At 44.0% G+C, this 14593-nt stretch overlaps 1 protein-coding gene across 3 annotated transcripts in view; it reads right to left on the bottom strand.

Moving 5' to 3' along the window:
- insc (INSC spindle orientation adaptor protein) overlaps positions 1-14593 on the bottom strand; it is a 51745-nt gene that overhangs the window by 20977 nt on the left and 16175 nt on the right. For 2 of the 3 annotated variants that reach the window (XM_086207907.1, XM_086207908.1), the window contains exon 2: positions 11654-11751. In XM_086207907.1, coding sequence (XP_086064033.1) covers positions 11654-11712 — 59 coding nt within the window. In that variant the 5' untranslated portion in view covers positions 11713-11751. Of the gene's footprint in view, positions 1-3759; positions 4257-11653; positions 11752-14593 lie in introns of those variants that run through there. The other variant, XM_086207906.1, reaches the window with a different exon arrangement.

Genomic DNA, 14593 nt, shown 5'->3' with positions numbered 1-14593 from the left:
GTTCCATCTACAGTCCAATCATGTGAGCCCTTCAAATTAAACCCATGCTCCCCTCCTCTAAAAGTCAATTCCATGCCAAGGAATTAAACAGCCACAGTAAACTGCAGCGCTAAAACACCTTGAGGTCAATGTTGCGCTGATCACCGCCGGGGTCCACATTTTTTAATTTAACCCGTCATTTCCCCTCAGCAGGGAACCGTCGCTGCAGCAGGCACTAAATCTCTCCCCAAAGAACGCAGGCTTAAAAGGGCAATCCAGAGCCCTGCACCCATGAGTTTAGGCTCCAAGCTGGAGGATGGGTCAATGGCTAGTGAGAGTAAACACGTGGGATAAGGCCCCTAATGAAGTTTCGTATTTTCATGTTGACCCTCTGGATTTGTGGGAAATGGCAGCTCACATGAGATGCTGAGATTTGTGTTGAATAAAGGGCAGATCTACCATTGTATTCTTGTGTACACACAAAACAAACATTTTCCATTGACTGGCAACAACCACGGTCATTACGTAACATTCAACTTTAGTCAAGCCAGGTATTGACTTTCTGCTCTAACCCAGAGCTAGTTGCACCGGAGTGAATCATTAAAAAGCCACAGCTCCAATTATACCTCATCCACCAACAAACCATAGCGGGGGCAGCTGTTTATGAACGAAAATCAATGCCGGGTTTGTTTAGGCCACGAGCAGGTCTCATTAAAAGCTGCAGCAGATGGCTCTCACATAGAAGAGGTGTTCAGTACCAAATCACACTCGATCTTCCAATCGAGCTGACCCCACTCACTCAGCCAGAGGCTTCAGCAGCGGAGCTCCACGCCCAAGTCAGCCATGATACATGGGAAGGGGCCTCCTTGAGGAAAGTTTGCTCTGGAGGCAACATACAATACAGTCCCCATGAGATGACTAGTGAGGGTTTTCACTGTCCGGACTGGATACAAGCTGGCTACACCAAAAATCTGATTTGAGCTGGTGAGAAAAAATTGAAGCTAAAATACAACAGAACTACGCACAAGAAAGAATTTGGGCAAACATGAAGGCAGGACCCGAGGAGCTGATTGGGTCGGGAATAGGAACACGGCTGGCCTGACGAGGACTGGGCAAAGGGGGTGATACAAAACAGGCGCTAAGTAAAAGAGGGTTCCACCGATCATGACTAGGGAACATACACCACAAAGCACAAACAGAGGAAAAACAAGGACTCAAAGAAAAAGCATTACAATCCAGACTGTAAGACCTATAGAGTCCATCCATCCATCCATTTTCTATACCTCTTATCATTTGAGGGTTGTTGGGGGGGGGGGTGGAGCCTGTCCAAGCTGACATTGGGCGAGAGGCGGGGTTCACCCCGGACGGGTCACCAGTCCATTGAAGGGCCATCAGGAGCAATTAGGGGTTCAGTATCTTGCTCAAGGGCACTTGGACATGGTCACCGGGGGAAGTGAAGATCGAACCAGCGACCCGTCGGCCACTCTACCACTGAGCCATGCCGCCCCCCAACTGTAGAGTCTACAATATCAAATTAAGATCAGCAAATGACAGCAACGTTACATAAAACCAGTGTTGACTGTTGGTAAGAAACAAATTACTACGTTCTCTGCGTAGTACAATGTTCTGACGACCTTCTCACCCATCCAAACCAGCCTCCTTCCTCTGTGGACTATTCATCATCTCACCATGTTGTATCTTTAGCTCCCAGCAGACATGGGTCATAAAAACTACGGCCACTAATGAGGTTTGAAACTTGAGTAATCTCTCTCTGCACTGTGTCAACAGAGTCGCGCCGGAATCAGTCCTAAAACCTGGCAGTCAGTAAGAATTGTGCAATGTCCAGAACTCTCGTCTCCAAGTTGAGAAGGGAGAGAGGATAGAGACGAGGGAATGCCACATGGGTCCTTAAGTGAAATGAATGAATCGGATTCTCCTCGGTGACTTGTGTGTGCTGGTTGAAAAAGTTGGGGGAAAAAAAACAAGGCAACTCTGTACAAAAAATATAAAATCTCCCGATTTTTACATTCTTTAACTTTGTGTCACCCATGTCAAGCCTTTATTGTGGCATGGCAGAGGTCATGTATCCGCAGCATGGTTTGCTCACAGCATAATTTTAGCTTTGTCCTTCTAACAAATCGCATTAATGCTTCAAAAACAATAAAAGTGGTGCTCATTTGTGCTAATTATCTTGCTGAACTAAACATTCAAGTCTAAAAAAACTTGTATTTGTCAAAGCTTCTTTTGATATATATAATCAAATATCTAATGTTTAAATTGAAAAAAACAAATACAAAACACACAACTTTTGCCTTAAGGAAACATTGGCAATGCAACTTCCATGCTGGCTAACCGATCATTCCTGTGGTGCTCTGTAAAACATATTTACAATAAATAAGATAAATGTAAAATCTACATCAGATAATCTCAGCCAAAATAGGCAAGACACAAATTAAGTCTGAATGTATATAAACGGATTCAACCATCCTCGACGAAGTGAAACAGCCATGCAGTCAACTCTCCAGGCCGCAGAGGGAGGGAGCCCCCCATTAAACCTGGAACAGGATGCAGATGTAATAGAAGTTGGTGTAGAGTAGAATAAATAATGGCTCAGCACAACGAGCTTATCATTAATAAGGGGATTGTCCTGCTAAGTGGGGTAAATGGCTTCATCGTGATCGCCCTGGCTTCCCAAACTGGGTTAAGTAGGATTTTTGGTTTACATCTCGACGATTAAAGAAATTAATTTCTTCTAAATGTTCCTTGCAAATGAAACATTGCTTCCTCGGGAGATGAAGGACTTTTTTTTTTTTAAACAAAAGCTCTTTAAAAAAAAAAAAGCTACTTGCAGCCAAAAACACGGCGACTCAAACCAGGAGAGTCAGCCTCGCCACGGAGTGCCTGATCATTTCCCTCTACACCAAATTAACCCGCGAGAGGGTTGGCAAGTAAAATGAGCAGCTTCAGCTATTATTTTTATCCGCTATCATACATTTTCTAACTAAGCTATTGATCAAGGGGTAAAAATGTGCCGACATTCGAAGAAAACTCTCAGGATCAGAACCAACGTGGCCATTTGAAAGCTATTTTCCATAGTTACATAACAGCATCACATAAGGATGAACCCGGCTTGATTTACACATCCAACCAGCCACAAAATATTCCCCTCACCATGCGGGGAAAAAGATTGTAATAATAGGTTTGTTTTCCAAAGGAGGGGAAGCGGTGGACTTCAGCTCAACAAATATGACAAATATTTACATGTGGGGCCAAGAGAGGGTCAGGCAACAGCATCTCCATTAACCCAGATGAAGCATCGGCCCTCCTCATCGCCTGCTGTCAGAAAACTGGATGACGACAGCAGAAACAAGAGCTGGTACAAGTTAATGGGAAGATGTGCTGTTGTGTGTGTATGGTTTTTTTTTTTGTGATGCTGCTGCCACAGATAGAAATGTTTGTTGTTCCAGAAGTCTATTAACTCATCTGTCTGTGTTTTAAAGTGTTGATATTTTCATTTAAAATCAACCCCTGTTAAAGCTCTAGCCCGCGCTGTCGTCGCCATACTGTCCAAGTCCCAATCTAAAACGCAGAGGAGTCTTCGTCCTCCTCTGCACCTCGGTGCTTCTCACCGCCACAGGCTGCATTGTCTAAAAGGTTTTGGGCAAAAAGAATAGTCCCAATGTTATAAGAACTAAATGGCATTAGATGAGCCCGCCCCCAAAAAACTATAATTGCATAGACATGACAAGAGAAATGTCCTTTAAAGTGGCGTATTATTACCAATCCAGGAGATCACGTTGTACAATTCCTGGAGCACACTGAGTGAAAACTTGAGCTTTTTGGTGATTCAGGTGAAGTTTGCGTTCCAGAGGCACATGGAATTGTTCTGCTGGATGAGTCACTGAGGCCACTGCTCTGCTCTGGAGTCCTGTCATGCTCTATCCTCCTAACTCTGGATTTTTGGGGGAAAAAAAAAAAAAAAAAAAGCTCTGTGACAGCAGAGTGAGTCTGTGGACGGACGCAAAGAGTTTGATGAGTGTCATTGGAAGAGAACTTCAGTTTTGGCCGGTTGGGATTGATTTTTGGTCCGCAGGTTAATTACACTGAAAAATGTTTTTTTTTTTTTCTAAACTTATTGTCTCAAGACTGAGCATGCGAGCAGAGGTATCCCACACATAGAAAGTTTCAACATTTTCTTACAGCCCTCATGGTAAAAAAATTGAAATAATATCAGTTTGTCTGATCGTTTTTCAGTCCGATCCCAGGTCGAACCCTGTCATCAGTTCCCTTAACTTTGAAATTACCTCCCAGGCCGGCTTCCCTCCTTTTGTTGTGAGATCGCCTGAGTCTAATTAGATAATCAGGCCTCGTTAAACTGCTACCCAATCAGCCGCCTGCCGGGCCTCAGGTTTCACCACCTGATGTTGATTAGATCATGACTCCTGCTGCTTGCTTCTCTTGGAGGGAGCCTCAGCTCGGTTCACCTGATCTGTTACTGTGCCCTTCATCAGAGGGGTTTACTTCGAAGCGAGATTAGTGGGATAGCGAGCTATGTTGAGATTAAAGCCGGGGTTTTCAAGGTCACAGATTTGGCTCTCTTTTAACCTTCCTAGGCCACCATGGTAACAGATGCAGCAAACTTAACCTGGTCCGGAGCAGGCTATGTTCTGAGTTTCCGCTTAAATCGGCTATAAAAAGCGCTGCCCTTTCACTAAACAACTCTTCTGAAAAGGGCATCACCATTCTTGAATAATCTGGTGGACCTCCGCACAATTATTGTGCAACGTTCTCTATGGAGGAAGAGAGTATTTAGACTTAGACTAACTTTTCCTGAGGTCGTTCCCTGTGAACGCTACAGATTCTCAGCTGAGGGAATTCGTTATCCATAGCAACCGCTGGAGCAGCCATAGTTGAGGAACTCCACAAAAAGGAGCCATGCACTCACAGTAGCACAAACTGTGTGCATATCATTGCCACAGGAGCCTACATGCATTCAGCTGGGTGATGCGGAAAATCTGAGCAAGAATACTGCATGTGGCGCTTCTCGCCAAGTTGTACATTATCTCACTGAACGACTGAATGTTTGTAGTCCCTGGCCATTTGCCCACAACGGCTATAGAAGACGCCTTCTATAAAATTGCAGGCAACCTACATTTATAGTTCATTATATTAATAATCAGAGTGACAAACACTTGCATGTTAAATATAATCTATAAATCAAAATCCTTCATTTAGCATTTAGGAGCTTTGGATGCGGGAGGCACAGAAAGTGCACTGAGTGGTAAAATAAATATATATATAAACTTAAGAATTCACACAATCGACAATTTTCTGCCAGCATTCCTCTCTCGCTTTATTTGCAGCAACCGTGTCGCTTTTTGCTGTCATAATTGTTTGCGATGATTCATAACCCTCCATAATAGTCACTTGTTCTTCTCGACTGAAGTAGGCGGCACGCGACGTATCCATTTCCAAAGAGTCAAAAGACGCGTTTAACGCCCCTTTTTATGGGGACGCGCACAGAGCCTGAAGGTGAAAGGTTTGTCGAGCTACCTGGCTATGTTGAACGTGCTTCGTAGTTCATCCCTCTGGCCGGTAGTTTACCTGCCTGGTCATGTTGTTACCTTTCCTGTGTTAGGGTTGAACTTTAAAAAAATTAAAAAAATATATATATATATACACTCAAAATGAATAAAAATACTTTCATGTTGTACCTCTCATTTTTTCCCACTATAATAACATCGATATGTATATAATTTCGTATCACAGGAGCTCTTTTAGTGTGAAACACGAAAAGGACCAAACATTTGTTGCTATCTCCAAATGTACTTTGTGAAAGGTTCATCCCAGGGGATATTATACTTTAAACAGTTTTGGAAAATAATGATGGCAAAGTTTGACACTGAAGTTCAACAAATGATGGGAACAAAATATTGTTATTCATTATTTTATATGAAATGAAAACCACAAAACTGTTTCTAAAATGGGACACGTCTACAAATAGTGTTTAATTTGATGCACATGCCCACTCGTGGTGAATGGACTTCTTCCTGTAAACAGATCATTTTCATCGGGTGACTGTCAGTCTGGAGGCTGAGGGAAACCCACAACACACTCACTGCAGCACAAACACAGACGTACAATGGAAATCCTCCTCACAGAGTGTGAGTCACTTCGTTAGAGGCTAGAAGCAGCAACCGTGTACGCTTGAAAAACCCACTTGAGTCACCTCGTAATGTTCGTTATCCGTGGGTCACTCGTTAATCACGTCGTAGAAGATAATAAACGGAAACGCAACTGTCACTGCAGTGACAGTCACCTCCTCGGTCAGTATTCTGGTTTGCTGTTGCGTTTATTAGCCGGCGAGCAGCATGCGGGCAGGTGTGTAAGCGAGCAGTCGAGCAGATGTTGTCACTCAAGTATGGCAGTTATTGGACAGCTGGAACTAATTTGCTATTCGGGGGTGGTTGCCCATAACAAGGCTTGTTCTACATATCGCTGGAGGCTCCAGGTACTAACACTTCACAGCTCATGAGCACAGGTTGAGTTGGTTTCACATGATTAATGGTCCCTCCGCAAGTCATGCCACCCCGGCGTGGGATCCAAGCGTTTTGAGGGGAAGCCTAGACTCCCCGGGGGCACAGTTAAAAGTGTCTGAAATTAAGTAGTGGTATTGTTCTCAGTACGGGACAAAAGGAAACACAAAAAACCAGGAGGATGATCACAAATGAACTCGCACAAAAACAAGTTGATGATGTCTGATGATACTCCAGCTATTCTCCTGCTAACCACTTCCAATACCACATCAGTAGCATTTACGCCATTTTCACTCCTGCATTGAACTCTGCTGGATGTTCAACAATTCCAAAGGTGAAGGCAGAAATTACACTTGGTTGTGGAACAAAGACCAGGGTCTTGGTGTGGTCTGGTAGTGGAGTGCGTGTCATCAGAGCTAGATCCGACCCTACCAGGTGAACGCTGCGATACTACGCATGATTTGACCAGTCTCTTTTAACTCTGTAATATGAAATGCTGCAGCTGTGCATTTTGACTGACCTGGAGTTGACCTTTGATCATTGCTGGAAATAATTAGAGTTACAAGTTTCGTTTAGCAGGATTACACAAATGAACCCCTTGTATGATTTCTGAAGTGTGACTGCCGTTGTTAGAAGTACAATCCATGACAGAACTGCACTGTGGATGAGCAACTCTGGCATCAATCCAACTAGTATGCGCTTGTTACAATATAGTTCCTAAAATATACGCACCTTAAACTTTAAACAACTTTGATTTTAACTTCTGAAACCTGCAGGTGAGAAAAGTGTCTTCAAGAAACCAGACACAAGTCTTTTGTTTTTCTGTGTCCCAGAAGAAAAGCTTCAGAGAGACTGACTGGTTCTGGGGTTTGAATCTCTGAAAAAACCCAAATGACAAATTGTATTCGTGGTGCAGTACAGTAAAGGGTTTTGGGTGAAAGCCCTGAGGGAACGGTTAAAAAACAAGATATATGGAAGTCATTTGGCAAATTATGAACAGGAAGAAGCCCTTCACTGTTGTCCAGTATCTGGTTTTCATGAATATTTCTGTCTGACTCCTGATGTCACATATGAAGAAATGGAAATCTTTTCAATCTCACTCAAATACCACAAAAGCAGCGCAGTCCAGCAGGGCAGGCTGAATGGAAATGTGGGCAGAATGAGCTGAGAACGAATGCAGACCATTGTGGGTTTGGCTTCGACTGAAGGAGGAAACAAGGACACTCTTGTCCCTAAAAAGAATTCAGCATGAAGGCAAATATTCACAGAGAATACATATCTAACACTCTTTACTGCACAAATGGTTTTGGCTGCACTGGAAACTCCAGGGAGGATTCTCTAGAAGTGACAGATGAGTTGGGAAAATGGTAAAAACATGTGGCTGAATCTAAATGCGCAAGTCACGCCTTGATTTTCTGGGCAAAGGTTGAGTCTCCTCCCGTTGTTGCACGTGGTAACGGGATCCTGTGGCCTTCAGCCGGTACAGCTGGCTCCTGGCAGCAGGGGCAGACATCTGACTCCCAGATGTTTCAGGCTGCCTCTAATGTGCAGCCATATTCACCAAAAACAGCTCAGTCTGTTTCTCTTTTGTGTATCTTTCTGCAGCCGACTCCAATTTAATGCTCTCAGTCATTTGCTCTCTTGTTTTATTAAGTTGCAGGCCTGCCCGAACACACGCCAGTTACACCGTCTCCAGCTGATGCATGTCTCTTTCTCTAACACGCTCTCTGTCACATCAGCAAGCCAACACATATGTAAACTGAACTTACAACATCCCTCCGTCGGCTGTATGCAAAATTCTGTCACAACAATGAAAGACACAGAAGCACAGACAGTCACATGACTCTCTAGCCTCTTTCAGATTGTAACCTGACACCTGCTCGGATCGTCCAGACCGGCACACCAGATTTGCGTCGGTTTGTTGAGGAGAGCGCGTGTATGTTTACCGTTTGCCTAAATAAATTCAGTCTTTTGCCTCTTTTTATCACTTGATTGAATGTCACACAGAGAGGATTTTTGTTTTTGAACGAGAGACACAGGGAAAGCCAGTAAGAGTTGATCTGAGTGTTTATGTGCGTCTGCTTGCTGATGAATTGCGTGACAGCTCCACTGATTCGACATCCAGGGGCATTCGTGTCTTCTGCGTCGCTGTGTAAGCATTTGTTCTCACAAAACTGGCAGAAGATATATAATCAAATTATTATCAGTGACTTGAAATATTCCCAACCACAGTAAATGATGAAGAGGTTGTTCCCATTAAAAAAAGAAGAACCACCATCTGGCACTTGACGTTTCACAAAAGTAAATCAGCGCTGTGTTGTCTTGTAAAGAGACTTCCCGGGGGGCAACGTTTCATGCATTTAAAATGTCTTCTTCAGTCCAAAGTTGAAACGTAGCAGTGGAAACCACAAGTGCACTAAGAGTGTGCAGACGTCTGCTGAGGTCCATGTAACATTTGTCGAGATAAAAGCTGTCACCTTTAATAATGAACCCCCTGTTGTGCTCCGACCCCTCCAGCATGACGTCACTCACGTCACACATTTATCCTCCTCGGTTGTAACCGTGTAAATAAATTTGTTGGCATTTTGGCACCCTTTGATGTGTGCTGGAGCAATATGTTTATGCGTTGCTCTGATTGTAGCAGCATGTTGAATATAACAGCTAACCAATGAGACACAATCTAGCCACCTTTCATCTGGCAGCCATATTTTTCCCCCACTCCAAGTTAACCTGCAGCAGGAACGCAATTATATGGAAGTCAGAAAAACGGAAATAAAAACTTCAGAATTGTTTTCAGCGTGGCCTAATCAGCTGGTTTGACTCAATGCAGTTAGCCATTCTGATGCTAACATTATGTTGGACCCCTCTAGAAAGTACGACTCAAACGCCTCAGCTCTCACCATGAGAGACAGACAGACTCCTCTGAATGCAGTGACGTGTTTTATTTGTTTGTGGTGTCAAAAAAAGGGTGGGAGAGTCTGTGAGTTACTTTGCTATTTTCCCTCCCAAATATTCTAGTCTCACACAACACTGGATTGTGTGGGGCACCTGGAGGTCAGTCCTGTCACCTGGGGGAAAAGGTGTGTGCGTGATTGTGTGAAAGGAGACTCTTTTTTTTTTTTTTTTTTGCCTTCAGTCTGGCTAAAAATTCCATATCAGGAAACTGGTTTACCAGTATGTTCATATTTGTTGTCTATCTTTGCATCTTCCCATCAAAAGACCTGCCTCATTGTGCATCACAGACTTCGTCGACACAGTTCTAGCATGTCGGTCGCTGTTGCCTAGCTGTCTCTGAGCTGTTTTACTTCGCAAGAGGAACTTTGAAAATGACAGCACCCATAAAATAGGGGGAGGGGCGGAGCCGCCTGAGATAATCAGTGGTGGTGACGGATGGTTTCATGGCGGCACTGCTTCATTTTTTGCTGCAGTTTCTGATTATGTGCACACTCTTCTTTGATAAGAATGTGTTTTTGTTCTTGTTTCCATTTCTGGCTCCCGTGTGCTGATGTAAACCTCAAATACTGAATCCAACTTTGGAGAGATGTCCTCAGCACATGAGGGAGTGCCTTGGCGTATGTTTGCAGTGAGACTAAGCTTTTGACCTTTGCTCTGCCGGTATTGAGTCCCTCTAGTTTGTTGATCGAGGATCCTGGCGAAGACCAATATATTGGGATGATGAAACAACAATTCCAATCAAACATGAGGGGGTAAAAAATATTTCTCCAAATAGTCGTGATCCTACGGCAGGTGCAGTCGACCAGACCTGGAAGAAACTCGCCTCAACCTTCCCGCCATACAAATAAACCCAAAGGTCGGTTTACTTTCATGACTGTTTCAAATGAAGTATTTTTATTCAGCAAACAAACACTTCATGGAGAATGCAGTAAAAAAAACAAACAACAACTATTAATACTGTCAAATGTGAAGCAGCAGTAGTCAATGTTATTCCAGTCTCCCGCCTCCCTCCCTGCATGATTCACCACTGTAAACCACAATCTCTGCTACAGCGAGAGTTGCCGTGCTGCCGGTGTCTCTGTCACATTACAGTACATTATCAGAAGGAGATAGAGGACAAAGTGCTCTGCATTTCTGCGGGGCTCAATCCCCGGACGAAACTGGAGGGTTATTTTTTGCCATCATGTCTATTATTATTGTCGGTATGGTATTTGATGTGTGTTTCTATACATTTGTGATGTGCGTGTGAGTGCGTGTGACAGATTTGTTGTCTGAGAATTGAGCAAACTGTGATTTTAAAGCATTCTTTTCTTTCTCTCTTCTTTTTTTTTTATTAGCAATGAAATAGTTAAAATGGTTTACTTGGAGCCCTGTGCTATAGTTTCTATGTAAACACATTCATCCAGCCACTGATGGGCTGGAGTTTCAACTTATTTTGGCAGATTTTATCAAGGCGTCGCGTGTAGAAACAGAGAAAAAAAATGACGACGGGACATTTTCTCTTTTTGCAGTGAACAACTGCTGTCCTGAAAACCCACTTTGTCAAAACACAATGAGCATAAGTGCATATATCTCACAGTAAATATCTGACTAGGTACATAAAGATACATATTCATACACCAGAAGTACTGACAGGCACAAAGGATGGTGTTTACTTGCTGCTTCCTACTTAAGGCTGTTTGTATCTCTATGCCTCTGTGCTGGCTGGAGGCAGCATGTTTTCAGGTTGTCGTATACGTCTCATTCTCTTTAACCTGTGTTTGGAGGGAACTTCTCCTGGTGCCTACTGGTGCTCAGAGAGAGAACTGAAAAGATTTCGGTGGTCCACACTGTGACTGGCACACAGTGAGTGACTACATTTCCTCTCAGGATCCTATCGTCCTATCAGCCAGTGTGGTGATGGCCACCGACTGGACTTGATTGGGAGAAGCCGCAGTTCAGTGGATCTGTGCTGTTTCCATTTCTTGACTTGTAATCCAGCACTTTGGAGCAGCATGATATGAAAATGTCGGTGTTGCTGCATCTCGATGAGTTCAAATGGGAATTTTGTCTTTCAAAAGCTTCAGATCTTTCTGATATTCTTTTTTTTTTTTTTTTTTAGCCAGAAACCAATGTGGAGCATTGTGTCATGGCCCCCCCCCCCCTCTTTTTTTTTCACCTCTACTTGTTGCACCTCTACTTGCCTCATTGGAGATGAAGAGAGTGAGCTGCTGGGTCTGGGGCTGCTCTGAGGAGTCGCCATTCTGATTCTGTCCAAGGCCTTCTTACTTCAGTTCAGCATCTGAAACACATCAGTCTGGTTGTGAGTCATGGGGGGGTTCTTGTTGCTAAAGGTAAAGGATTGCTAAAAATGAAACCTCAGTTTGTCAAAAACACACAACAATGATCTTGGACTCCATACTTGCATGCACGCACCCACGATGCAGACCGCATCCTCTCATCTGTGAGGCTTGCATCTGCAGCGCTATCCACAACAATATCCGCTCATTGATCCGCCTCCAGGCATTCTATTCTTGTCTTGCCTTTTTTTCTTCAAGTAATTCAATTATCAATAAACCTCTCTGTTTTAAATAGCTGCAAGCCTCTGGTGTGCCAGTAGAATAATATTTCTTATCTTCTAATTTATTGGCTGGCTGCCAGCCAGTGACTCTCTTCCCTACTTTGAGCCTGAGCAAAAGGGGCTGACGCTCTTAAGTGCCCGCAACTTTATTCCGCCATTTTATTGATGTATCCCATTTAGATTAGTCCATTTTCAATGGGGAGAAGCCACGGATGCCCTCCCGCCTGGACCACACTCTAATCCTTTTAGTTAATGATATCCTGCAGTGGTGTGGTTACAAATTTCATGTTTACGTCCAGTATAATTAGCAGGTAGTTAAGAAGAAGTCTCTCTCTGTCTCTCTCTCTCTTTCTCTCTCTCTCTTTGTGACGCTTACGCACAAACGCACAACCTGCGAGTGTCAGGTTTCAGCTGTGGTGCCTTGGTTTTTATTAAATGCTTACAGAGTGTAATGGGATCGATAGACAGACATAAACAGGAGCACTCACAATAAAGCCGCTGAGGCTGGAAGGATGTGTGATGCATGTGAGCTGTAGCGAGGAGGTCGGCCTGCTTTTTGAGTGTCGCAGTGCCACAGGAACGGATCGAAAACGGCGTTCGAAGACTGAGAGGATCCAACGCACTAGAAGAATCACCAGTTTTGTTTGACTATTTGCCTCGATTGCCACTAAACTCTTCAGGTTAGGTAATTATGATGAAAAGAACTATTTGCTGATGGATGAGTAAATAAAAAGAAGGGATGAGTGCATCAAACCCAGATGGGTGAGTTTGTGAAGGTAGACTCACAAGACAGGGAGCAGAATAGGAAGAGAACAGGATGAAGATGCAGAGGAGATGGAGAAGGAGAGAAAAGGAGGAGGAGGAGGGGGATCTTTTAACTGCAGTCTTGGCATGGCTCCTCCAGGGCCATTTTCAGAGAAAGCATCACAGCGAATCAGAAATGACACCAATACTGTGCCAGGACCCTAAAGACTGACAGTAAGCACTCTGTTTGTGTGTGTGTGTGTGTGTGTGTGTGGGGGTGGGGGGGGGGGGGCAGAATAGAAGAATATCACAGAAGGAGTGCTGACATAATTGCACCATTAGATTATTCAGAATAATTAATTTTATTGGCCTTATAATTGAGCGCAGGGTCACAGCCAGTGAAACACAGATCCAGCAGATTCCATTACATGTGCCTCCAGCTCTTTACAGCGCTCTTCTCTGGATTACCATATAAATGGAGATGAGTTGTCCGATGTACCCAATCAAGCAATTCAGTCCTGAGCACTTAGAGTGTGCCGCTAAGTGCCGTGTTAAGGACCATTTTGCTGAAAGTGATCTCTGTCATTCTGCCGTGTGTGGCCACCGACTGCAAACGCTGCAGGAGAGCAAAAGGTTTTTTTAAGCAGAATGTCGGAAAAGGATCGCAGCTCGTTCTCTGTGTTGCTTCTCCCAGACTGGTTCTGGTTGAGGGTCTGCTTTATTATACTGGAATAATTCCTGTATCGCAACAAGTTTTAGCCAGGGAGTCTATTCATCCTCACACTGTTTGTTCCAGAGCAAAGCGCTGAACCTGGATGGTTCGGATCATCAGGAAACCCCCAAATCAGCTCGGGTCGGCCACCGTTTCCTTGCATGAGTTTGGTTGAAGAATTATTAACTAATTATTCATTTGCTCCTCGGGAATGCAAATACACATTCTATTTATGTTAGCGTCTTTTAAGTGAGAATATAATCAATGATAGCTTTATTTATTTCCTGCCATGTTCAGCTGTCGGGGCCCAACTTCAGCCGGACTCCTCTTCCTCTCTAGCGAGCTGCTGATGCCCTGTGATCGTCCCAGTCAGCAGAGATGATCTCCATCAAACACAGAATTGTGTCATTTCATTAAAAATTACTGTCCCACATTGGAGAGTTGTGTGTAACCAGAGAACAGTTGCATGATTCAACATTCTCCTTGTCCGGAGAGAGAGAGAGAGAAGAGAGAGAGAGAGAGAGAGAGAGAGAGGATACAAATCTCTCAGCTGACTTTTATTGATTTTTTTTTCTTTCCTTGAAGGGGGGGGGGGGGGGGTTGGCTGGCAAATAGTCAAACTATCGTACTGAACGGCTAAATCCAAATCAGCTAAAAATTCTGAGTCAGGTAGTTGGTCTGTATGTAAGCGGGAGCTGCAGGTCCCGCAGTTCAAACGTGTGCTGCAGAAATGTGTAGATGCTCAGCTTTGACGGAATCCTGGCTAATTTTCTTGCTGGTTTGGACATTTCTTTTCATGTCTGGTTTGAAACGTGAGCGCCCCTGTGGGTTTCCCCCTGTGGTAGCTGTGTCGGTTGTAGGTAAGCCACACAAAGGACAGCTCTGTCTCAGTCCAATGTCACTCGCCGGGTAAAACAACAACCTCTGAGTGACTTGCGCGTAGGAGAAATCACTCCCATGTATGTTTCAGATTTACAGCAGTATTTTGTATGTATGGAGGGGGATTTAAAGGTTGGTGGATGATGGTAAGCTTGCTTCTCTCACATGCAGCTTGTAAATGATCTCTCATGTAATGTCTTCGCCTAGCTAGTGTCACACCAGCTGTAC

The sequence above is a fragment of the Aulostomus chinensis genome, chromosome 7 (genome assembly GCF_037954235.1).
Source record: "Aulostomus chinensis isolate RoL2024-O1b breed Wild chromosome 7, RoL_Achi_v1.0, whole genome shotgun sequence".
Taxonomy (NCBI): Eukaryota; Metazoa; Chordata; class Actinopteri; order Syngnathiformes; family Aulostomidae; genus Aulostomus; species Aulostomus chinensis.
Note: the sequence above shows the minus strand (reverse complement) of the source record. Positions and strands in the feature narration are given on the sequence as shown.